This window comes from Arachis stenosperma, chromosome 10, assembly GCF_014773155.1.
Source record: "Arachis stenosperma cultivar V10309 chromosome 10, arast.V10309.gnm1.PFL2, whole genome shotgun sequence".
NCBI lineage: Eukaryota > Viridiplantae > Streptophyta > Magnoliopsida > Fabales > Fabaceae > Arachis > Arachis stenosperma.
In genome coordinates this window covers 130,169,980-130,196,756 of record NC_080386.1, presented here as the reverse complement: position 1 = coordinate 130,196,756, position 26,777 = coordinate 130,169,980, and the positions used below count along the sequence as shown (strand labels likewise).

The following is a 26,777-nucleotide window of genomic DNA, read 5'->3' as shown; positions in this document are numbered from 1 at the left end:
AGCAGCTAAGGTTAGATCAGTTTCATTGAGGATGCATCTTGTCTTATTAACAAGAATGAAGCTACCTATGGAAATTGACAAATCTAAAAGAAAAGATAAAGATTGTGGTGATGTGATTCAGAATCATGAAAGCAGCAATAATAACAACATCATATCAGAAAATTGATGATGTTAGTAATAATAGTAAGAAGAAAAAAGATGGATCAAGAGTGTTTTATGGTAGCAGGGCATTCTTCTAAAAACCATTATTTTCTGTCTTAGTCATTTCATCAAACAGTTGGTTTGCGTTAATTGTGAATTGTTGCATTATGAAAATCAAAAGCGAATAAGGTATAATTTGAATTCTGTGCTTTCAATTTAAACTCTGTTATGAAAAAAAACAGCATGCTTTGCAAGCTCAGAAATTCATAATCATAATCATCATTGTGTTCTTGATGCACTATGAAAATCATTACAAAAATCATGAAATTAGAAGAGGGAGAAATTGCTTACTTCAATATTCTGTTCTTCTAACACTGATTCCATGATCAACGGAGAAGAAAATATTATCAAAGAGTAAAAGGTGAAGCTTCAAGCTTTGTCAACGAAACTGCGATCGTAGAAGAGCGTATCCGGCTAGCGGTGCTCTGCGGCTAGTTCCTTGGAGAGGAGTGTGAGAGAAAGCCGTTTGGGATAGCGCGTGAGAGAAAGCTGTTTGTGATAGCGCGTGAGAGAGCCCTAGTGTAAAAACGCATGCTGGCTGAATGATGGTTAGATATTGATATATTTGCTGGTCCCTGAGAGTTTCCCAAACTTAAAACATAGATATATGATAAAATATTTAAAATATAATAGAAATTCACGTATAATTCTCTATATATAAAGTTGTCAATTTTGAATAATTCTTTAAGATTCTAGAAACTTTGTATTAGAGATACCTAAACCTTTGAGTTTGATTATGTTACTTAAGATTTATAGCTATTTAGGGTATTCTAGATATTTAATCGCTCACAATAATCAAAGGACAATCTTATAGATTATTAGTGAGTCACATAAAAGCTTAATTTTTATGCAAAAGATATTAAAACTCACACATACCATATATAAATTTATATAAAGGAAATACAAGACTGAAATGTAATTGTTTTACAAAAATTATAACAGGATAAAATTGATTCATCCTTTTATTTATTTATACAATAATATATATTAAAGTTTTTTTTAATACATCACTTATCATGATCATGATGCCTATAAATAAGTCTATTATAAGTTATGGATCCAAGGGCTTCAAACAAAGTTGAACACCATGCTTAGGCTTAATTGTGAGAACAACCACAGGTGCATGCTTATAGTTATCTGAAATGGTGAAGCTAAACTTAGAGATAAGCATGGACAAAATAATCTTGGCTTCCATAATGGCAAATGATTGTCCAACACAATTTCTGGGGCCAGAGGCAAATGGTAGGAACCGGCCAGGCATGAATGATTTTGAAGCAAACCTTTCTGGGTTGAATTCATTTGCATCTTTGCCCCAAAGTTCTTGGCTATGGTGAATAGCTAACACTGGAATCCAAATTGATAAGCCTTTAGGGATGTAAAGATCACCTAATGCAATGTCTTCAAACACCATTCTTGGAAGCACAGTTGCTGGAGGATACAGCCTCATTGATTCGTTAATAACCATGTTTAACTGCAACATCATCAATTGTTATTAAGATTATAAACAAAAATACTATTTTTACATTAAAATCAGTCACTAAAATTAACTATCATGTATTTATATATAAAAATATATGTATTGTTTAAATCATTTTCAGTGTGTATTTTATATTTTAATATATATTTTATACTAGTTACTAATTTTAGTATATACTTAATATAGTTATATTTGAATTGGTTACTAGATTGTGCAAGAAAATCAATGCTGCTTTTTTTTTAGTCAACAACTTTTTTAGAAATTTAGGATTTTTTTTAATTTGTGTTTTCTTTTTTTAATATTTTTAAAAAATTTTGTAAAAAAATAAAAGCAAATAAAATATCTTGGTAAAATCATCAATGAATTTAAAAGAAAAAAGTTAAAAATATTAAATATGTAAGATTTTTATCAATTTTAATTAAAATATCATAATATTTATTTATTTCTCAATAATGGATAATTATCTATTTTGACACATCAACATAATAAAATAGTGATGTTAGAAAGAATAAAAAAAATAGTCTAATAAACTTATCTTATTTAACCTTTATTAATTCTAACAATAATAAAATAATAGAGTCACAGGCCAACACAAAATTAATCTATTATAGTGCAAAGCTATGTTAGTTAATCATATATTTTTGAGGTATTGAATTCAATTTCAAAAATAAAATAAAATAACGATGGGCAACGCTAAATAGCTCCAATGCCAAAAAATAGAAAAAAAATATTCTAAAAAAAAATTAAAAATGTGGCAAAATTATTAAACATAATGTAAAAAATTGTTTTTACTCAAAAAATAACCGAGATACAAAAAATTTCTTTCATATTGAATATGTTATTTTTTAAATATTTTGTCATTTTTATCTTTTAAAAATTCTAAACAGACTATGAAGAATAAGAAGACAAATTACTTCCTCAATCTCTACTAAGATTTAGTAGTAAAAAGGAAAAAGAAGAAGCTATAGTGATGAGTTACTAACCACAGTAAGCTTAGATAGTTGATCCATGGGAGGAGTAGTTTCCCCATTGAAGACCTTCCTAACCTCATCTCTGACTTTTTGTTGCCACTGTGGATTGCTTGCTAGCAACATGGTGGTCCAAGTCAGCAATATTGCTGTTGTTTCATGCCCAGCAAAGAAGAACGTTTTGCATTCATCCATAACAACTTGCAAATTCTTCATGCTCCCACCTTTGTTTTGCATCTCTTCTAGAAGAATACCCAACAAATCCTTCCCAAATGAATCCGCTTTACCTGTCTCAACACAATCTTTTCTGCTTTCTATGATCTCCATCAACAGCTTCTCCACTTCCACCTTCAACATCTTTATCTCCTTGTTATAGCTACTAGGAAAAAACCTACACAAATATAAAACTATTAACTAAAGTAAAAAATAATAAATTTTAACAATCTTAAGATAAAGCTTTTTGTTACTAAACATTTCTGAATATAATATTAACTACCTTATTGAAAAAAATTAAATCAAATCAAATCAAAATTCAAAATGATAAATTACAACATATATTGAAATAAGATCACCCAAAATATGTTCATATATGAAATTATATCAATACTACAGAAACTAAATTAATTAATCTATTCCATTTAAAAACGATAATCTTTTTCATCATCACCCTTGTTATTTTAATCAAATTATGGTGTTATTTATTATTATTATAATAGGCAACATAAAAACTAGGAGCGACAATATGTACTCTACCCACGGATATCTAATCCGATCCCACCCGCTCGGGTAGGGTTGTCAACCCGATCCGCAGCCGGTAAGATAGGGTGCGAGTAGGGTTCTCGTGCGGGTTGGGTAGGGTGCGGATTGAGCTTCAACCCTACCCGACCAACTCGCACTCTATATATGTTTATATTATATACTTATATAAAAATATGTTTTAAGTGGATGTTGAATTAAAGACCTCTCACTAAATACAAAAGATCCTTAGCCACTAAAAAAAATTATTAATTGATAATTTAATATTTTTTTTACATAAAAACCAGTTCTATTTTAAATTATCATCAAGTTATATAATAGTATTGTATATTTTTTTGTAACCCGCGGATTAAGAGCAGATAAGATTAGAATTGAGATATTCTCAACTCGTGAATAAGATAGGGTTGAGTTTATATAAAAATCTCAACCGGCAGATAGGATTAGAGTTTGATCCAAACCCTATCCTACCCATTGCCACCCTAATAAAAATAATATTAAATATACCATTGCTATTAGAATTTATAGTTGAAATTATAGTTAATTAAATAACTTGATTAAATAAGTATGTCAAATTATTTTACGATTTTCAACTATTAAATATACCTGCTTCCTGGGACGCAAAGATGGCGAGTGGCTTGAGCAACAAGTTTCTGAAGCTTTGTAAGGAGATGAAATATTTGCTTTCCCTTGTTATAATTAGTACCAAACTCAGTCCTTGAGATAATATCAGCAGTGAGTTGAGTCATATACTCTCCAATCTCCACCTCACATTCTCCAAACTGCAAAGCAGTCTCCAATGATTGGATCATCTCCTTGGTGCATTCCACCATGTGCCCTCCAAATTCCTTGAGCCTCTCTCCCATGAATGCAGGAGCAACCATGTGACGTTGATGGTACCAATCTTTACCATTAGCCATCAACAATCCTCTCCCAATGAAATGTTTAGTGCCCTGTTGTTGTTGCCATGATTTTCCGCTTACAGAATTGTATTTTGACAAGAACTGTTTGATCAATTCTGTATCTGTTAGGCATAGCCTTGGCTCTATTCCATTCCAATATATAAATCTCTTCCCTGCACAAAATGGTCCGTTCATATGTAAATCAATTACCAATAATCAATAGTGGATCTGTAAGAAAATCTAATCAAATGATTCCTAATTAAATGAAAAACATAAAATGTGTAGAAAAATCTGCACCAAATAAATCCACAGCATAGCAAAATGTTGTCCATGATATCTATACCTTAAAGAACTATTTACCTATAGATTTTTTCCAAGTAAAATATTATTGACTGGCGTAACTACAAATAAAATTATTTATCTAGTTCAATTCAAACTGCAAACAGGTTAAAACTATACTAATTTTTGGCAAATCACATAAATTAGATAGAATTTAGAATTTAATTCTAAAAACGGATCTAATTCAATCTAAGCTATATAATATGATATAATATTAGGGGAGTTCTAGATAAATAATGACAATCTTGAACAACATCAACAACCACCAATCAAATAAAAATACACTACACCTCCAAATTAACCATCTAAATCTTAATATTAAAACAATCATTCGTACACCTAGTAAAATGAATATTTGATATATCTATTATTCACATTGTTTAGTATTTTCATTGTCTATCTATACTTATTCCATAATATTATTATTTTATTATTAAATTTAAGATTTAACATTTAATTCATTGCAAATTTTTATCTTACTCAAAGTTAATATAATATTCAATTTGATCTCTAAAATTTGAAATCAAACTTAAATTGACCTATAAAACTACAATTAACTCAGTCCTAAAATTTATAATAATAACTCACATTAGTTTTTAAACTGATTTCCATAAACGGCATGTTAATTTTGCACTTGCTAAAATTTAAATTCATCACCTAAATTTCATGTGACTGATGTAACACCTACTAAACCTTCTAGAAGCTTGATTGGCTCCACAACTAATATTCTCACCAAGACGACGATAACAAGTTCAATTTGAAAATTTTGCAATTCTAAAAGAAATAATCAAGCTTCTAGAACTCAAATAAATCTGGATCACATGTAATTTAGCGCGAGGAATCCTAATCACAACAAAGTAATATATCAAACCAACACGTCGTTAATGGAGATTAGCCGAAAGATTAATATGAGTTACAATTATAAATTTCAAAATTCAATTTGAATCTGTTAAGATTTTAAGAGTCAAATTGAATCTGACTTTAACTTTCAATGACCAAATTGAGTATTAATTTCTTATTAATATTATAATTTAGTGAGTATTTTATAAATATAAAATAAAATTTATTTATCAATCTAAAATTACTTATATTTTTTAATTATTAAATCTTGATTTTTTTTTAAATCAAACAAATCGATGTAAGACAAATTACAATAATTTAGATTGAATTAGATAAAATTTAAAATAAAATTAAAATCGATCTAAACTGCAACACGAATTGAATACCCTAATTTTGACCAGAATAATGCACCCGAATTTTTTTATAAATTTGTAAAATTGAGGTAGAAAATCATAGGGTACTTATTAACATTGATAAATCAGTAGCAAATTCGCAATCAATTTGCTATTTTATTCAGTAACATTTCAAGGTGCAAGTAGCTAATTAAGTGTGAATAAGGAAATATAAATAATGTACCATATTTATTGGACCATGCAACAAAATGGGGCATAATGCGATCAACAATGTCGTGGCTAATGTGTTTCATGTCTTGAGAAACAGCTCTTGAAACAAGGGAGGCCATGTCTGGAATGTTGCCGGTGAGAAAACGGGGTTTTGGGCCACGCACACCTTGCTTCTCCATGATTCTCTTGATGCGTAGTGGGGTGAGCAAGTACCATGAGATGGCATCAAAAGCAGACTTCAACAGCAGAGTTATAAGAACAGTCAACAAGGCTGCCACAATCATCATCATACTATTGGGGACAAAGGGTTAGTTGTACTAGGATTTTGTATCACTATATGATCCTCTCTATATGGGTGGAAATTTGGGGATCATATATATATGAAAATAATATAACAAGAATTTTTTTTTTTTTGGTGACTAATATGACAAAAATTTAATTCAACATAAGAATATTTAATATTACGTATAAATTAAAAGATTTTTTTATATTTATTAACGACAAAAATACTTTTAAAATATTTTAAAACTCAACAAGAAGAGTAGTTAATCATACAAAAAGACATATTTAATTAAAAGTAATGCTACACATTTAAATTTTTTTATGAGTTAAGTCTAATCAAATTAAACAATAAGACTTGAAATAATACTAATTATAACTAATTTTTGTTATGTTAAATCAATTTAATTGAATTTCGTTAACAAAAAAATTTAAATGTGTAGTATTATTCTTTAATTAAATAAAAGTGTAAAATTTATTTTCATTATTAAAATGATCCTACATTTTTTGAATATAAAATTCTAATATCATGTTATCAAATTATTCAACCTAAAAATTTAAGTAAATAAAAAAAATAACATAAATAATTATATCTCTTACAAAATTATAATAAATGCTATATTTTCTAGCTAGTATATTTTTTTTAATTTTTTACAATATTTTTTGACCAATAATTAATTTTCGTAAATTGAAATTTTATTTAAATGTTGGCCGCTCACCAATAAATTTATCGCATGCACAAAGCGAATTTTTAGATAGTATATATGAATGGAGTAAATACTTCTTTTGACACATTTAATGGAGTCAATTTTGATAAGATTTCTTCCACATTAAATTTTTGATACAGTTAATGGAGTCAGTTATGATAAAGTTTCCTTCCATCTTAAATTATGATACTTGAATTTTGAAAAGGAAAGAGTTAATTTCGGAATTAAATTACAGGATTTGTTTTTTATATATATAATTCTATTTAAGAATTTAATTAAAGAAATATAATTTTTATTAATATCAGTCAAATTTTAAATTATATTTTTAATTTAAATTAAAATTTAAAATTCTAAATATTAATGGTAAATTCTAATCTTAAATTCTGAATTTTCTAAAATGAGATTAAAAAATATTTTTATTAGAAAAAAAGATTAATATTAACTAATTAAAAAATTATTATTTTTATTTCAATATTCTATTATTTATATTTTTTGTCTACGGCATTTGTCAATCTGATAAACCAAAAATTAATTCATTACGGATTTGTTGTTAGTCAATGAGTTATTGCATGTATAAAACAGGATTGGGACTCCTGACATTTGTTTAAATGAACTAGCTAGTAAACTAATCACTAAACCAACCCAACTTAATTTTATTATTTAAAAATTTTAATCTAACATAATTTACATACTTTTAGGTCATTTTAGATAAGTTTATAAGTGACTTTTTTTTTACTTTTAACTTATGAAAAATTATAGCATTAATATTTAATACAATTTTTAAAATTAATTTGTAACTTTCTAAAAAATTATTTAAAGTACTTATAGAGGAGAAGTAAAGAATGTAACTTCTCTTATAATAAAAAAAAATTATCATTGATCTCTTAAAATAAACACTTTTGTGAATAAAAAATTAATTACAAAATAATTTATTTATAAACTATTTTTAATATAAATTTTTATATTTTAATTTTTTTTTAAAAATAATTAAATTAAGTTATTTATTCAAATGTTCTCTTAATTAATGAAGAGAAATATTATAGTATACAATAAATTTTAATATTTTTATAGATGATTAAAACTGTAATTTATAGCAACAGTAAAACATTATCTAAGTATGGTACGCCAGTTATATAGATTAACAACGTTACTGCGAGTATCGTTTATAATGTTAAAAAGTAATTTTAGTTCTTGTGGTATTTACCATGTTAGATAATATTATCTTTTTCTATTGGTTTAAATTTTTTGAGTCGAATAATTTTAGGTCAAAATTCTATATCTAAAAAATTTAAAATTCGATCAGTTGCAGATTTGAACCATTTTAAAGTTATAAACCTTTCAATTATTGATAATATTTTGGTCATAAAAAATAAGTTGAAATAAACAGATTGTTTTTTCCTAATTAAAGCCCTAACAGATATTATTAAAAAACATGATTAATTAGTATGATAGCATACACTTGTTTTCATTCGGCTAATAAAAAATAGGTCAGATGGATCGATCTATTTATAAGCGTACTTTGGTACAAGTTATTAATATTCACTAAACAAAAAAAAAAGTAAAAAATAAACTCATTTTTCTTAATACGCAAACTTCACTTCTTAAATTTCTCTTTAAATAAAATTAAAATCAAATTTTAAAAAAGAAATTCAAAACCCCAACCAGTTCTTATTATTTGTTGTCTACATACAACAAAAAGACTTGATTCTTTTACTTAATGTATTGCTTGATTTTATTGATTTTTAGATATACACGTAGTATATTTGATATATATGTATCAAGTTGATATATATTATGTTCATATCCTGTCCCAATGTTAAGGGCCCAGATCCAACTAAAAGGCCTAATCCAATAGATTAAGCCTAGCTAAGCACCGACCTTCACATAAGAAGTCGGTGTTCACTACGACTTGCTCTAAAGAAGTCGGACATGAGATTAGCTGGCAGATAAGCACTCATTCAAATGAGTGACCGCCCCTAAAATCTCTCTAACCGCTTCATAAAGCCATATCTTAACCTCCCTAAGATAATGGGACGGTTAACATCCTAAAGATACGGCACTACTCCAACGGTGGTTATTGGTCACTATAAGTACCCTGACACTCCTCAGGTATCTCTAAGCCAATACTCTAGACCTGCTCACACCCTTGCTAACTTAGGCATCGGAGTGTCTTTACAGGTACCACCCCCCATTCACTCGCGAACACAAGTCGGACGGAGTCTCCCGAGTTGCATTCTCTGGTGGAAACTTCCTCTTCACGTTTGGGCCAGCCAACACCGTCCGTTCAATTAATCTCCGGTTACCCCACCGTAACATTGGCGCCGTTGCCGGGGACCCGAGAGATCATCCTTGATGGCGGACAGATCCCACGAAGAAGGCCATGCGGAAACAGATTCCGAACAAGAGAATCTAGATGCAGGTAATAACAATGTGGACTTACCCTCCACCAAGAGGTTAACGATCAGCAGAGAGAGGGCACCTCGGGGTAAAAAACCCGGAGGCAAACCCCTCAGACGAGCGAGAATCAGAAAAAGGCGGACCATCCCACATAACTGAACTAATGGGGTTAGTCCACAGCCGCCTGGAGCAGTTAGAACAAGAGCGAGAGCGACAAAAGGAAACGGAGAGGTATCTAAAAGAGGAGATGGACGGCGAAAAAGAGTTAGAAAGGAAACTCTCAAAGCTGGAATCTTCCTCAAGAATCACAACTCCCGCGACGAACAAGAAGAGTCGCTCTTGGGTGAGAGGATTCTTTCAGCGAGGACATAATGAGGGCAAAAGTTCCGAGAAACTTCAAAAGCCCGGATATGGACCTCTACGACGGAACCACGGATCCAATGCATCACTAAGCAACTTCAAAAGTCGGATGTACCTAGCTGATGCTTCCGACGCTACGCGATGCAAGGCCTTCCCGACCACTTATCAAAAGCGGCGATGAAGTGGTTCGACAGCCTCCCCAAGATCGATCACCAGCTTTGAAGACCTCTCAAGGAAATTTTGATGAGGTTCTCAATTCAGAAGACAAGGTAAAACATGCGCCGAGCCTCCTGGGAATAAACAGAAGGTCGGAGAGTCTTTGCGAGCCTATATGGAAAGGTTCAACAAAGCATGTTGGAGATCCAAGACTTGCCCACAGAGGCAGTCATAATGGGGCTAGTCAATGGGTTCAGAGAAGGTCCCTCTCACGTCCATATCTAAAGGCACCCCATTTCTCTAAGTGATGTACAAGAGAGAGCTGAAAAGTACATCAATATGGAAGAAAATGTCAAGTTAAGAGACCTGAGCGGACGACCTGGGCCCCTCCCCTCAGCAAAAGAGAGAAAGGGAAAACCAAGAAAAGAGAAGAGCTCAGTCTCAAAAAGGCAAGAAAATATCACTCTTATACTCCCCTGAAAGTTTCTATAGTGGATGTATACAGAGAGATTTGCAACACTGAAAGGCTGCCACCCCTAGACCCATTAAAAATAAAAAAGGGGGGAGCCGCAGCGACTACTGCGAGTACCATAAAATATATGGTCATTCCACTAACGACTGTTACGACCTCAAGAATGTGATAGAAAAGCTGGCTAGAGAAGGTCGGCTTGATAGATATCTCATAGAAAGGTCGGACGGTCATGGAAAGAGAAAGCGAGATGATATGGATAGAAGAGACCCACCACCGCAGACCCCAGAGAGGCATATCCATATGATCTCAGGAGGATTTGTGGGAGGGGGACTCACCAAATCCTCTCGCAAAAGACATCTCAAAAGAGTCTACCAGGTAGGGGAAGAGTCACCCGACCTTCCTACCATTTCATTCACAAAAGAAGATGGGCAAGGAATAATCCCTGGACACGATGATCCAGTGGTAATAACTATGATCCTAGCAAATGCCCATCTCCACAGAACCCTAGTAGACCAAGGAAGCTCGGCGGACATTCTCTTCAAGCCTGCTTTCGACAAGCTAGGGTTAGATGAGAAAGAATTAAGAGCCTACCCCGACACCCTATATGGATTAGGGGACACGCCAATAAAACCACTGGAATTTTTGCCCTCCACTACTTTGGAAAAGGGGAAAAATCAAAAACTCTGAGTATAGACTTCATAGTCATCGATGTGGGGTCAGCTTATAATGCCCTAATCGGCAGAGCTACCCTCAATCGACTCGGAGCATGGTATCTACCCCTCACCTCTCATGAAATTCCCGACCTCCGCAGAGGAATAGCAACGGTAAGGGGAGATCAAAAGCTAGCAAGGAAGTGCTACAATGAAAGCCTAAACCTAAGGGGAAAGGGCAGAGAAGTTAACACAATAGAGCTCGGCGGTGCAAAGGCCAGAGAAGAGCTGCGACCACAACCGGGAGGAAAAACCGAGGAGGTACAGGTTGGTGAAGAGGAAGGGAAAAACACTCATATAGGAGCCAACCTAGGGGAAACTCTAAAACAAGGGTTGACTAAGCTTCTAAGAGATAACTCCGACCTCTTCGCCTGGAAGGCCTCCGACATACCCGGGATTGACCCCGAGCTCATGTCCCACAAACTCTCGGTTTATCCAGGATCCCGACCTGTACAGCAAAGAAGACGTAAGCTCGCCCAGAACGCCCTAATAGTAGAAGAGCAAGTACAGGCGCTCCTGGAAGCCGGCTTTATTAGAGAGGTCAAGTACCCAACATGGCTAGCCAATGTAGTGCTAGTCAAAAAATAGAATGGTAAATGGAGAATGTGCGTCGACTATACCGATCTAAATAAGGCATGTCCTAAGGACCCTTATCCCCTACCAAGTATTGATACCCTAGTGGACTCCAGCTCGGGGTACCAATACTTGTCATTCATGGACGCGTACTCGGGATATAATCAAATCCCGATGTATGAACCCGACCAGGAGAAAACATCATTCATCACGCCCCGAGCTAACTATTGCTACGTGGTCATGCCATTCGGATTAAAGAATGCAGGAGCCACATATCAAAGGTTGATGAATAAAGTGTTTTCCTCTCACCTGGGGACCCTGATGGAAGTATACGTCGACGACATGCTAGTAAAAACCAAGAAAGAAGTCGACCTCTTATCCGACCTCTCACAAGTCTTTGACACCATAAGGCTGCATGGGATGAGACTAAATCCGGCAAAATGCGCCTTCGCGGTGGAGGCAGGAAAATTTCTAGGATTTATGCTAACGCAAAGAGGGATTGAGGCCAATCCCGATAAATGTAGAGCCATCCTAGAATGAAAAGTCCGACTTGTTTGAGAGAAGTCCAGCAGCTCAATGGCCGACTTGCAGCCCTCTCCAGGTTCTTGGCAGGATCGGCACTAAAATCCCTTCCATTATTCTCCTTATTAAGAAGGGATGCCAGTTCGAATGGACTCCTGAATGCGAGGAGGCATTCCAGTTCAAAAAATTTTTAAGCCAACCTCCTATCTTAACCCACGAAGGGAAAGACCTCTTTTGTACTATCCGTAGCAAACCTCCAAAAAACGGATGTTGCAGGGAGAATGGTTCAATGGGCAATAGAGCTCTCCGAATTCGATCTAAAATATGAACTCGGACAGCAATTAAAGCTCAATGCCTCGCCGACTTCGTAGCAGAATACGCAGGAGACCAAGAAAAGCCGACTACATGGGAACTCTATGTAGACGGATCCTCCAACAAAACGGGAAGCGGCGTAGGCATAATATTGGTAGATGAACCCAGATTGAGGTTTCTCTAAAATTTGAATCCCAGCCTCAATAATCAGCAGAATATGAAGCCTTGATTGCTGGGCTAAAATTAGCAGAAGAATCGTGCTACAAAGGTGATATATACAACGACTCGCAAGTGGTGACCTCCCAAATAAGTGGAGAGTATCAGGCAAGGACCCAAACATGAAGAGGTACTTGGAAAAAACTTTGGAGCACCTTAGACGCTTTGCAAAACCGAGGTCAACACATAACTCGGGATCACTTTGGAGCACCTTAGACGCTTTGCAGAAACCGAGGTCAAACACATAACGCGGATCTAAACAGCAGAGCAGATGCCCTATCCAAGTTAGCAAGTACCAACCAGGAACAACATAGAAGCCTGATCCAATAAACCCTCCAGGAACCCTCAGTGATAAAAGAAGCAAGAGGTACTTGAAGTAGTCGGTTTAAACCTCGGATGGATGAATCCCTTAGTCGAATACTTGAAATTCGACATCCTCCCTAAGGAGGAAAAAGAAGCCAAAAGAATCCGAAGGGAAGCAGCATACACCTTGGTGAGAAATGTCCTTTACCGAAGAGGGATATCGACACCATTGTTAAAATGCGTACCGACCTCAAGAACCACTGAGGTGTTGGAGGAAGTACATAGCGGGATCTGCAGAAATCATCTCGGAGCAAGGTCACTAGCCAGAAAGGTAATCCGAGCTGGATTCTACTGGCCGACCTTGCAGAAAGATGCCACAGAATTTGTGAAAAAATGTCAACCGTGTCAGATGCATGCAAATTTCCACGTGGCTCCACCAGAAGAGCTCATTAGTATCACTTCTCCATGGCCTTTTGCAAAATGGGGAATGGATTTGTTAGGTCCTTTTCCCCAAGCGCCAGGACAAGTCAAATACTTGATCGTGGGAATAGATTACTTCACGAAATGGATAGAAGCAGAACCGCTGGCCACCATCACCGCTCAAAGAAGTCGGAGATTCTACAAAATATCATCACAAGATATGGGATACCTTACTCCATCACGGATAATGGAACCCAATTCACCGATGCTACCTTCAGAAGCTTAGCAGCCAGTATGAAAATCAAGCATCAGTTTACCTCAGTAGAGCACCCACACCATGGGCAAGCTGAGGCAGCTAACAAAGTCATACTGGCAGGACTAAAGAAGAGATTGCAAGAAGCAAAAGGAGCTTGGGCTGAAGAGCTCCCTCAAGTGCTATGGGCCTACAGGACAAACCCCAATCCGCCACGGGAGAAACACCTTTCCGACTAGTCTATGGCGTGGAAGCCATGATTCCAATAGAAATCAATGAGCAAAGCCCAAGGGTAATTCTCCAGAAGCTGCGCTGAAGCAAAGAATGACTACAGGTACAACAAAAAAGTCATTCGAAGAACATTTGCTACAGATGATTTGGTCTTAATCAGAAATGACATTGGAGTCAACAAATCGGGAGAAGGAAAGCTCGCCGCAAATTGGAAGGGACCATACAAAGTCAATGAAGTTTTAGGAAAGGTTATTATAAAGTAACCGACCTGAACGGCACTGAGCTACCAAGGTCGTGGCATGCTGTAACATGAAAAGGTACTACAGTTAAAGCGAACTCTCCCTGATGTACTCTTTCCCAACTTCATGATTTTTTCCCAAAGGGTTTTTTTCTGGAAAAGGGTTTTTAACGAGGCATCATAGTAGAGACTAAGGAAAATAGGCTATCAAGACCCTTAGTAGCAAAAGAAGGTACCTCCCCAATTAATAAGATCTTTTTCATTCATAATATCTTATAGTATCCTTCTTTATTTTTCTAATCTTTCTACGAAACGCGCCGACTTAAGCTCGACAAAGCGTAAAAATCCCATGAACCGACCTAGATGGTCGTCAGGATAACGACGAGGTACAAGTCGGTGTAAAGAGGTTATATGAGTCGATCGTAAAACTCGGAAACAATCCGACTCTTAAGTCAGAACAATATTCCGAGTAGGAAAGCTCGGGAACACTACGATCCATAAATCGAGTGTAGAACCGAGTAGAAGAAAACGCTCGCAAAAATAACCTAAGTCACAGGAACTCGCTAAAACAAAAGTTGAGTATGAGGTAAAAAAAGAGATAAGAAAACCTAGGAAGAAGTTTAAAGGATGATCCGAAAATCCTTAAACAAAAGCTCCGAAAAACAAACAGCCAAAAAAAGGTTTTCAAGAAAAAGTCAAGGGGAATTCAGAAAATTAGAAAAGCATACACGCACAAGGTAACTTAACCCTTATCCAAAAAAGGGTATTTATTTTGTTAATCTAAACCCTTATTCAAAGGGCACTTGCCGAAATATTTTGTTAACGGCCTTAAAAGGCCAAAAGAAATTGTTCAAGCATCACCAAACAACATGTAAATAAGTTTAAAAAAGGGGGGACTCACAGGCCGAGCCCCCATATAGCCATAAAAAAAATTATTATTACTTCTGCAGAGGAGTAGACGGATCACCACCACCAGAGCCAGCAGGAGCGCCACCAGGACCAGGAAGAGAAGCTGAAGAAGAAGTCGGAGGAACAACTGAAGAACTCGGAGCATCTTTGGGACGAGGAGGAGACTCGATAATCCTCTGCCCCCGAGTCTTCAAATCTGACTCGGAAACAACCTCGGGCAGGAGGATCCACGATAGCACCATCAATAACGACTTTATCAGTAAAGGAGAAAGGTCCAAGTCGGGAGCGATAACTCTGACTTGTTCCAGGAAAATTCTCCAAGACTCCTCGGTACCATCGGCAATAGAGTCCTCCAACTCGGCATACGCGTTCCGAGAATTCAGCAAATCCTTCCTCACAGCCACAAGATCTTGAAATAAACTTTGGTAACTATCCTGTGCTGTCTTCCTCAAATTTGCCTCCATAGTACATTGGGCCCGCAGCTTACTCTCCTTCTCCCGGAGGCTATCCCTCTCCTCCCTCAACTTAGCCACCTCCTCCTTTAACTCCCTCTCTTGGTCTTGGAAAGCAAGAAGCCTCCCCCAACTCATCAACCTTCGAGGTTACCCCCAAAGAGCTGAGGGAGTCTTCTCAAAAAGGTCCAAAAGTTGCCACAACACCTGCTGCCCTAAAACTCTCCTCGGCCATGGTGGTGAGGTGGTTTCGAACAGAAACATCATCCATACTTATATAAGGATAGATGTTCTTTCGGACGAATGCAAGAGCATCCGCCTTAACCCCACCATCAAAAGAAGAGCCAGACTCTGAAGTCTTGCGCTTCTTCTTCTCTGGCTCGGGAAGAAGTTGGGCAGAAGGGAGTGACCGAGACAAAGTTGAAGAGGAAATTATAATGGGCTGAGAGGGAGTGCCCACGTTCTTAGGAGGAGGAGGAGGAGGAGGAGGAGAGACGATCGCCCTGGCACCACCAGACCTGGCCCGGGACTTTGCCTTAGCCTCCTGAACTCTTTGGTAAGATTCCTGAGCATTCTTCCTTGCCATATCTACAAGAGAAACAACTAGCAAAAGTTACAAGTCGGTAAACTCAAACCGGCAGAAACAAGTCGGAAATGAGGGAAGCATGCACTACCTAGTTGTGACCGAATAAAGGTCGGCGTCCCCTGGAGAAATTTCCTCGTATCTAAATACGGGGCCCTCCCCCACGCTTCTCGGAAAAACCCCACAATGGCAGCCTCCACCTCGTCAAGGTCATCTAGACCATACTTCTCACAAGGGGAGGCCGCCAACCAATAAAGGGGAAAGCGAGGGGAGGAATGCTCATCCAGGAAAAAGGGGTGATGACCCTCTACGGCTTGCACTTTGAAGAAATAATTTTTGAAATCATGAAAGGATTCGTCAAAGAGGGTAAAAATTCTCCGACCTTGCATGGCTCGGAAAGACACCCATTGCTGTTTATTATTTAGCCCACTAAAGGGCTTAGTCATATGAAAGAGATAAAAGAAAACCCTCAAAGAGGTCGGAAAGTCCAAAGCGTGGCTAACAAACTGATAGATTTTCAGAAAACCCCAAGAATTAGGGTGAAGTTGGGTAGGAGCAACTCGACAGTGGTGCAAGACAGATATTTCAAAATCCGAAAAAGGAAGGAAAACACCCAATCGGGTGATCATACATTCATACATAAAGAAAAAATGAGGAGCCGCCTCATCGGCCCTCCCAAAACAAACCCGGTCTTCCAGACCCGGAACTGTCAACTCATATTTTGGCTCGTCCTCCTCCGAAGTACAGAGCCTGTGATGAGTACGAAGATGAGTGATAAACTCAGCATCGACCAAGGGTTCCTCCCCAAGGACAGTGACATCAACCCACTGAGAAAGAACATCTACAGAGGCCATTTTTCTTTATATAATGAAAGGTGACAGAAACCTACAAAAAGAAAAAAAGAAAAAGAAAATCAAAAAACACGGTCCCTAAAGGGGAGAGATGCGAAACCAAAAATCTACAGACCAACCTATCCACCCACAAAAACCAAAAGCATGCAAACATAAGGCATGACATGAAGTGAACACTAACCTTTATCTGAGAAATGAAGGTTGGGAAAAGCAGAAATCTTCAAGCACAAGAATACAGCACGAACAAGGAGAGAAGAAGTTCGAAAGATTGCAGAAACGGAAAAAGAAAAGAGAGGGAAAGTATTTATAAACATACTAAGGGGCATAATGGTAAAAGCGGAGTAGTCATTAATGAGATTGCACCGTTACCAAAGCCTTCAATCCCTAAATGCTTCCCCAACGGACACGACGCTTGAATTGACGTAACTGTCATAAACAAAAGGTCGCGAAAATCACGTCGGTTTCAAAACCCGTGAAAGTCGGCTACGAACCCGAGTTAAATACTTGAACCCAAGCCTTAAAGAGATCTTGGGCTCAAGTAGGGGCACTGTTCATACCCTGGCCCAATGTTAAGGGCCCAGATCCAACTAAAAGGCCTAATCCAATAGATTAAGCCTAGCTAAGCACCGACCTTCACATAAGAAGTCGGTGTTCACTACGACTTGCTCTAAAGAAGTCGGACATGAGATTAGCTGGCAGATAAGCACTCATTCAAATGAGTGACCGCCCCTAAAATCTCTCTAACCGCTTCATAAAGCCATATCTTAACCTCCCTAAGATAATGGGACGGTTAACATCCTAAAGATACGGCACTACTCCAACGGTGGTTATTGGCTCACCACTATAAGTACCCTGACACTCCTCAGGTATCTCTAAGCCCAATACTCTCTAGACCTGCTCACACCCTTGCTAACTTAGGCATCGGAGTGTCTTTGCAGGTACCACCCCCCATTCACTCGCGAACACAAGTCGGACGGAGTCTCCCGAGTTGCATTCTCTGGTGGAAACTTCCTCCTTCACACGTTTGGGCCAGCCAACACCGTCCGTTCAATTAATCTCCGGTTACCCACCGTAACATATTACAATAAAACTTTTTTGTGAATATTCTTATAATAATATCTTTATATAAAGATAACATTGTAAATTATTAGATAAATTAATATATTTAACTAAATATGTTTAATTAACCATTTAAAGATTTACAAGGTCATTTTTATATAAAGATGTCATTCTGTGAGTATTTTCCAAATTTTTTAACTAAAACCAAAAAAGAACAGTTAAGCAAAGAAGGATGAGATGATTTAAGTCGTTAAATAAATCAGACAAAAGAATGATTAAAATAGAGAAACTAATTTAGGCACGAAAAGGAACAATCTCCTCCTTTATTAATAGTATACATTAATAATAGTATTTAAATCCTACCAAAATTTGACCCTAATTTCTAAAATGAGCACAAATTAGTTTCTTTTCCTCCATCATCCAATTCTCTCCACATGATCCCCCAATCTTTTCTCACACTCTAAAAAAAGCAAATAAAATCTCCCCTATAAATGATTCCTCCCATGGCAACATGTTTCTCAGTCTTTAAGTTAGTCTGCAATTAGAATATCTTTTTTCTTTCTCTTTCTCAGTAGGGAGATAGAAAGAATAATAAAGGCAGATTAAACCAAGAGTCTCTAACGTAATACTTTTCTTCTTTATTATTAAAAAAAAATAAAAAAAATGGCACGTCCAATTGTTGTTGCACTCATCTTGGTTGCTCTTGCAAGCATGGCCATGGCGCAAAGGGGACCAGTAGCAGCACCAAAATCATCTCCATCAAACGAAACAGCAACAGCAAAACCTAAGCCATCACCATCTAAATCCGCATCGTCTCCAAAGGCAGCTACGCCCAGTTCTTCCGATGAAGAAAGCATCGCATCGCCACCGGCACCAGCCAGTGAGGCCGCTGAGGGCAGCGCTCCCGCACCTGGCCCTGTCGACGAATTCGCCGCCTACAGCGAGAAAGACGACAGCGGTGACGATTCCGCCGCACAAAGTGATGAAGAAAATGGTGGTGTTGCACTTAAGGGCTCTGCTGCCTTTGCCGCCGTCGCCGTCGTCGGCTTCTTGGCTTTCTAAGAAGTGAGCTTCATGCAATGCAATGATGATTTTTCTTCTTCCTTCATTCTCTTTCAATTTGGTTATTATTGATCGACCGAACATTTGATATGTACTAATATGATTATGTGATATATATATGGTGTATATATATTATGTGATATATAATTATCAGATTATGTGATAAATGCTGGTGTATATATATTTCTACTTTTAATTTGGGTTTCCGCCTTCATGAAATGATAATAAGTAATACTTTTTTAGTAATATTAGGTATACATTAAAATCAGTAATCAATAATATAAAATATATAAATTAAAAATATATAAATATATATAACGACCGATTTTTAATGTACATATCATACTTTTTATCTTGATAACGTGGATTAAATAATAAAAAAACTAAATTAGGTAATTATAGAAAAATAGACATAATATAATAACTAGAAATGAATGGATAATATTAGATAGTAATGTATGTACGTATATATTGAATATTAGATAGTAATATCATTTCATATGATTTTAGAATACAAGAATGATTAAATAAATAATTAAAATAATTTTTAACATTAAATTAAGAAGTATGATTAAATAAATATTAAATTCATTTTAAACTATTAAATTTAAAGTAAATAATAAGTTTCATATTTAAGATTAATCACATAATTTTTTGAGAATAAAATATTATTTTAATTTTTAATATTTAAACTAAATCTTTATTTTATTTTTATTATTTGAAATATTTTAAATAGTAAATAAAATTAAAACTTAATTTAAATATTAAAAACTAAAATAATACTTTACTTATTTTTAAATAAGGGTGCTGCAATTGATAAAATTTTTAACTCTAATTTAATCATGAGTATTATTTAAGTAATTATTTAGAATATAATCAAAAAATTAAATTGAGTGTGACAATAGTCAACAACAATATAACATTATCCTACTATTTAGGTCAATTATAAGATCAAATGGTTACATTGTATCTTGTCCTGTATTATTTTTTTTTTTTTACTAAATTCATTTATGTATGCTCATCAATAATCTCTATTGAGTATTGACCACTTAATAATTCAGAATTGTTTCACATTTTCCTTTACCTTTAATTGCTGATTTTTCTTCCATCAAATCATTCCTCCTTGCTAGATGATGTTCCTATATATTCCTATATATTCCTATAATCTAACAATATTTTATTGTCTTTTCAGCAATAGACACCACTTCTACGTACATAATAAGTAAGTCTCTATTTTTTATTATGTCTATTTATGTGTGATAGAGATATATCGATCTATCTAAACATCCTCATTTGAGTAGCAGTCACACTATATTTATGCTTTTATACATACACCATTTGCTACTCAAGTACGCAACACTTAATTCCAAATAATATAGCTAATTTAATGGCATAGATAAAAGGTTATTATTACTCTTAGATTTTAATAAAAAAAATTTTTTTTATCATATGCAAACCCTAAAACATTCTTCCATTTCTACTGGCCCATATAACATGTTGAATCCTATTTATAGTTCACATCATCATCACATATTTCTCTATCGTCTATTTATACGATTAATACAATCAAGATATTCTATATATTCTATCTTTGTAAACCAAGCAATGTTCTAAAATTTGTCTCCACAAATTTAACTTTTCATTTGAATATTTTCTCAATTCTCCCATACAAACAATGTTATTTGCAAAAAAAAAACATATATTATGTACAAGTTCTTGAATATACTCAGTAAGCCTACCTGTAAGACTAATTTAAAAAAGTTTGTGCTTATAAATACACGAATTGTGGCCTTATCTTAAAGAAGAAAAAAAAATTAATATATATAGTATATATAAGTTATAATTCATAAAAATTTATATTCATACTATTTTACACTTTTATATTTTAGTTAAGGATAAACTACCAAAAATACACTCGAATAATTTTGTCGCTGATAAAAATGCACCTGAATTTTGTCATCGATAAAAATGTCCTTCAAGAAATTTAAAAATACAATAAAAATATCCAACATTAAATATGTATTTCTCAAAAATACTCTAAATATTAAATTTTGATCCGATTTTTTGCAAGTATGATTAGAAAAATGAGATATTATTAGTGATTTTTCGCAAGTATATATTTTTTATAAATTTTTAAAAGTATTATTGGTTGTTAACAAAAAATCGCAAAAAATATATATACTTAGCAAAAATTACCAAATTTTAAGAATAAAAATATTTTATTTTTCTAATCATACTTGCAAAAAATTATATTAAAATTCAATCTACTCTAAAATATGTTTTAAGAATACATATTTAGTATTGGATATTTTTGTTACGTTTTTAAATTATTTGAGAATATCTTTATTAATAACAAAATTTGAGTAAATTCTTTTTTGGGCAATTTACGCATCTAAATTGTTTGAGCCTCAATATTACGCAAATACATTGTTTCCAAATTCAATACGCAAATGCATTGTTTCACTATTTTATGTAAACCGCTACTGGCAGTAGCGGTTTATAGGTGTGCATAAACCACTACTACCTGCCGCAGTTTATGTGTGGGAGTGTGTGAGTGTAAACCGCTGCTGGTAGCAGCGGTTTACGTGCGTGTGTGTGTGAGTGTAAACTGCTACAGTCAGTAGCGGTTTACGTGTGATGATTTGCCTATATAAACCGTGGTTGCATTTAGATGGTTTGTGGAGTTTTTTAGAGAGAGAAAATTCTAGAGAGAGGTCAGAGCAAGTTGTGAGCGGGCCCGAGGTTTCTCAGCGGCGACTTCTGGCGAGTTATCATGGCAGACAGGACCCTGTACCGACTGAACGGTGTTGCGCATATTGCCGGTTCTATTGGTGACGAGGTTAGTTAACATTTATTTTTTTCCAGGCTTTGCATATGTTAGTCAGAAAAATGGTAGGTTAGGTAGACGAATTAAAATTTATAGATTATTCCCTCTAGTTTGAAATTAGGCTTCGCATGCTAGGATGTTAGTTCACTGATTTTGGTTTAGTATTTTGAGTTTTTCTTGGTAAGTTATAAATATGCCTAGTTACCTGAATTGCAAATCCCTTCAATGAATGTTATGCTACATGGTGTTGGTTTAGTTTAGGAAAATGGATAGTTGACGTTAGTGAATTATTATAGTTTGTTTAGGATAGTTGTACGATATGAAGTTTTAAATTTTAAAGCTTTACAATATTTTAAAACTTCTGGGAATGTTATTTAGTAAAGTATGTGTGTTGTTATTTTCCCTATCGTGACTAGGGAATTTTTTTTAATACTATATAGGAGAATTTGTTGATGGTTTAAGGTATTCGTATACGGTTAGATATGGGAATTTGTTTAAGGATAGGAGAATTTAATTGGACTCTGTTTTTCTTTGTTGTTCTGTGCAGCCTACTAGGTGTATATATAGTGTGAGACGGCAACAGAATATGCTCATGCATAAAAGGATCATCCCGTATTTAGAGAGGGCTGGATTGTATCATTTGGCAAGGCTAAACAGCCAATGGTTCTGGTTGGATGAGCCACTTGTTAGTGCGTTCGTTGAGAGGTGGCGTCCTAAGACGCATACGTTCCACATGCCTTTCGGAGAATGCTCAGTGACATTGCAGGACGTGGCATTTTAGCTAGGGCTGCCTGTGGATGGAGAGGCTGTGAGTGGTTGCCTTGGTGAGTTTGAGACATACATGGAGGGTGACCGACCAAGGAGAATTTGCCGGTGGGCGTCGTCTCAGCCACCGTATAGTCAAGGTGATGTCTATCAAACACAGTCACCGTGAAGCACCTCGAATCCTCCAGATTACGCTCAATAGCCTTAACTACTGCCTGTGAAAACCGGTGCCCGGACCCTAACTGTGCCTCTGCCGTCTGCCCCCGGACAACAAACAACTCGGCCAGCCGGAGATATGTCGACTTAACCAGAGACGTCACCGGTAGGTTTCTCGTGCCCTTCAAGACAGAGTTCACACACTCAGAAATGTTGGTCGTCATGTGGCCATATCTTCTCCCCCCATCCTTGTGCTGTGTCCACCTCTCGTACTCCATTCTGTTTGCCCAATCGCACATGGCTGGGTTCTCCGTCCTCATTATATCAAACCAATAGTCAAATTCTGCTTCCGTCTTCGCATACGCGGCATTTACCAGCCACCTCCTCGCATCCTGTCCCTTGAAAGTGAGGGCAAAATTTGCAGCAACATGCCGAATACAAAATGCCCGATAAGCCTGGGGAGGTTGCCAACCACTATCGGGGGACTCTAGTGCAGCCTTGATGCCGTTGTGTCTATCAGAGATCACGAGAATACCTTGCTGTGGAGTGACATGCCTTCTAAGGTTCGAAAGAAAGTATGACCAAGACTCTGCATTCTCCCCCTCCACGAGTGCAAACGCAACAGGCAAAATATTCGAGTTACCATCCTGTGCGATTGCCAACAACAATGTCCCCCCATACTTGCCATATAGGTGTGTGCCATCTATGCTTATCAGCGGCTTACAGTGACGGAAAGTCTCAATACACGGAGGGAATGTCCAAAACATCCGATGAAAGAAGACTCTATCTTCGTCAACTTGGTCACCCACCCTAACCGGGGACGTCTTTAGTAGAGCAATGGAACCTTCCATCGTGCATGTGACCCCAAGGATCCACCGAGGCAGATCAGCATATGACTCCTCCCAATCGCCATATATTTGCGCTACTGCCTTCTGCTTCGCCAACCACACCTTCCGATAACTAGGCCTGAATCCATAAGTCGCCTCCGTTGCCTCTTGCAACACCTTAATAGACACCGACGCATCAGCTCGAACCAATGGATAGATTCTCGCACATATGACATGATAATCAAGCTGCTTGTGGTCGCTTGATATCGATGTGGCCATACACGTGTGCGGACCGTTGTACCTCCTAACTTCCCATGTGCTCTTCCTTTTCCGCATGACTATCCGAATCAACCACGTGCACCCGTTTCCAAACTCCTTGCATCTCCCTTGGTATTTCAGATTGTCGGACTCCATAACCTTGTACTCAACTCCACGCCGAATACTGTAATCTTTTACACTCAACACGGCTTCCTCTTTACTCTGGAAGGATTGGCAATCCCCTGCCCATCGAATGTTGCATCAGCATTCTGCTGTTGGCCGATGGCTTCCAAGTTCAAAGAAGAGAGGTGGGGAGGGTACTCCTGTGTTGCAGAACCGGAACCTCCATGGGCTGAACGTCCACCTCTAGGAATATCATCATCACTCTCCCCACCAATATCGACAGGCTCCTCATCCGAATCATCATCAAACAGTGCATTCTCAACTCGATCCAGTCCGGCATGGCATTCAAAATCAGGAACAACAGGACCAACATATGCATGAATAGCCCCAGCACGTTCGGGCTCCGCATTCGGAACTGCCACTGCTACCACAGGCATCGATGTTGATGCACCACCAGTTGGGGTCGACTGAGGATTAGGTGCCGATGCCCCAGAGCTATCCACACCATCTTCCAACTTCGCAAATAGCTCAGTTACCCTCACCTCCGGAAAACTACGCCTGCAGTGAAACAAGACCTGCAAGTCTTCATCCGACCCGATCACGAATGTCTCATATCTCACACCAGTTGAGACAACATCAATGGGAATCTTGTAAAATAATTTTTTTACCCACTTCGTCCCACACGTACCGAGCTTCCGTAATATGCTTTGCTTAATCTCTGCCAACGTATTCGACGATCGGATAAAAACACTAAGCGGTTCTCTGTCTGTGAATTTTACACCATGCCTTTTGCTCTTTTGAATTTTTCCAGAGCAGTGAACCAGAGCCACAAAACTATCATCCCCCTCCATTTGTGAATAACACTCTACCTCTCCACATTTGGCCCCTCTATGGTTTATATAGACAGCCCCATTCAGCCCATCACACGTAAACCGCTACTGCCAGTAGCGGTTTACACTCACACACACGCACGTAAACCGCTGCTGCCAGCAGCGGTTTACACTCACACACACACGTAAACCGCGGCAGGTAGTAGCGGTTTATGCACACCTATAAACCGCTACTGCCAGTAGCAGTTTACATAAAATAGTGAAACAATGCATTTGCGTATTGAATTTGGAAACAATGTATTTACGTAATATTGGGGCTCAAACAATTTAGATGCCTAAATTGTCCTTCTTTTTTACTACAAAATTATTCATGTACATCTTTTATGGTTTACCTTTTAAGTTAATATTGGATACCAATTTAGATATGCAAATATCATAACACGAACAAAAAGCTCATGACTCATTATTAGTATGAACAGAGCATGTTACTTGGAGTTACAATTGCAGATAATAAGGAATTTGAACACAATTAAGGAACGTGGAACCCCAACATTCTGTAATAGTTCACAGGCCCACACTTTTAATCATTTATGCACGATTGACGGGAAAAAAGTGCTCCCTTGAGGGTCTTCAATTATATTTCATTTTCTTTTAGTACTGCATGTTATATATATGGAGTCAATTGATCGTTTGCTATTATGACTGGCTCCTCCTTTTTCTATTTCTAACTGTCCTTTTTTTCTTTCTTCTTATTTCTTTGCTTTACCAGTAGTGTTAATTTAGTCAAAATCTTAACTACTGTAACTAACTTGTCCCATAGAAAGAAGTAGAAAAATTCATAACATGAAGAAATCATGTAAAAAGTGTACATTAACTTTGAATTTTATTTTATATGCTTTTATAGGATAGTGCTACTATATACATAATGGATGGAATGACTATATCAAAATATTTTACAAATTAAAGATAAAAATTTAATCATTTTATGATTAACAAATATTTTATAATCCATATCAAAATAAAAATATTAATTTAATTACGATATATTATCAATATAAAATAGTTTTGTATTAATTGTATAAATAATTATCTAAAAAATAGATATAATTAATAAATTAAATAATTATATAAAATATTTTATACTATATATCAAAATTACACTCTATTAAATATTTTATATCTTAATAAATAGTCAAATTTACATATTGTATAATCAGTGGTCAGTATTTATTGTATCCTACTTGTACAACATAGATTAATGTAAAGTCCTATATAATAAAGATAAATTTAGTTAGAATCTATTAAAGATAGCATTATTGATGTAGTAGTGGGTAAATATTTTAGTTAGTCTATTTAAATAAATATTTCAGTTTAAATCCTGCTAACAGGAAAAAGAATTGAATATATATTTGTTTACAAAACTTCGGTCAAATACAACTCAGTTAGCTTTGTTAAATAATAAAATGAGAAATTCTTATCTCTCTCAATGTTGTCTCATTTTAAAATTTAATGAATAAAATTTAAAAATATTATGTATACATAAAAAAATTAATTACCAAATTATTTATTATGTATTTATATATAAATATATATTATTTAATTTATTTTATATATATTTTAATATAGAGGTAATATAATTAATAAAATTATTATTACCATGGTAATATATAAAAACGTCTCTAATTATATCTGATTCTTAAAAAAAAAAGTAATAATAAAAAATTGGTTATATCTATGTAGAGCTCTTTTGCGCATGCAAAATAGGAAAGACATGATTAGGTTAGATGCGTCAGAGGCATCAAAGTAGAAACTAGAAAGAGGTACATTCATTCTAGCATAAGAAGCGTGCGCTTGAAATATGTATCATTGAATCAAAACAACAC

The 26,777-nt window shown here is 35.8% G+C and overlaps 3 protein-coding genes across 3 annotated transcripts; 1 reads left to right on the top strand and 2 right to left on the bottom strand.

The window, feature by feature from the left end:
- Positions 1–1,252: 1,252 nt before the first annotated feature.
- On the bottom strand, positions 1,253–6,333 carry LOC130954395 (cytokinin hydroxylase-like). Its single transcript, XM_057881132.1, has 4 exons — positions 6,057–6,333; positions 4,006–4,474; positions 2,662–3,037; positions 1,253–1,672 (listed from the first exon to the last, which is right to left on the bottom strand). Exons 1-4 carry the CDS (start codon positions 6,331–6,333, stop codon positions 1,253–1,255), a joined length of 1,542 nt encoding a protein of 513 aa, XP_057737115.1.
- Positions 6,334–18,709: 12,376 nt separating this feature from the next.
- Positions 18,710–19,108, top strand: LOC130957739 (lysine-rich arabinogalactan protein 17-like). The gene has a single exon (XM_057884584.1). The coding sequence runs from the start codon at positions 18,710–18,712 to the stop codon at positions 19,106–19,108; it is 399 nt and encodes a 132-aa protein (XP_057740567.1).
- A 3,540-nt stretch (positions 19,109–22,648) lies between these two features.
- Positions 22,649–24,097, bottom strand: LOC130957738 (uncharacterized). Its single transcript, XM_057884583.1, has one exon. The coding sequence runs from the start codon at positions 24,095–24,097 to the stop codon at positions 22,649–22,651; it is 1,449 nt and encodes a 482-aa protein (XP_057740566.1).
- Positions 24,098–26,777: the final 2,680 nt, after the last annotated feature.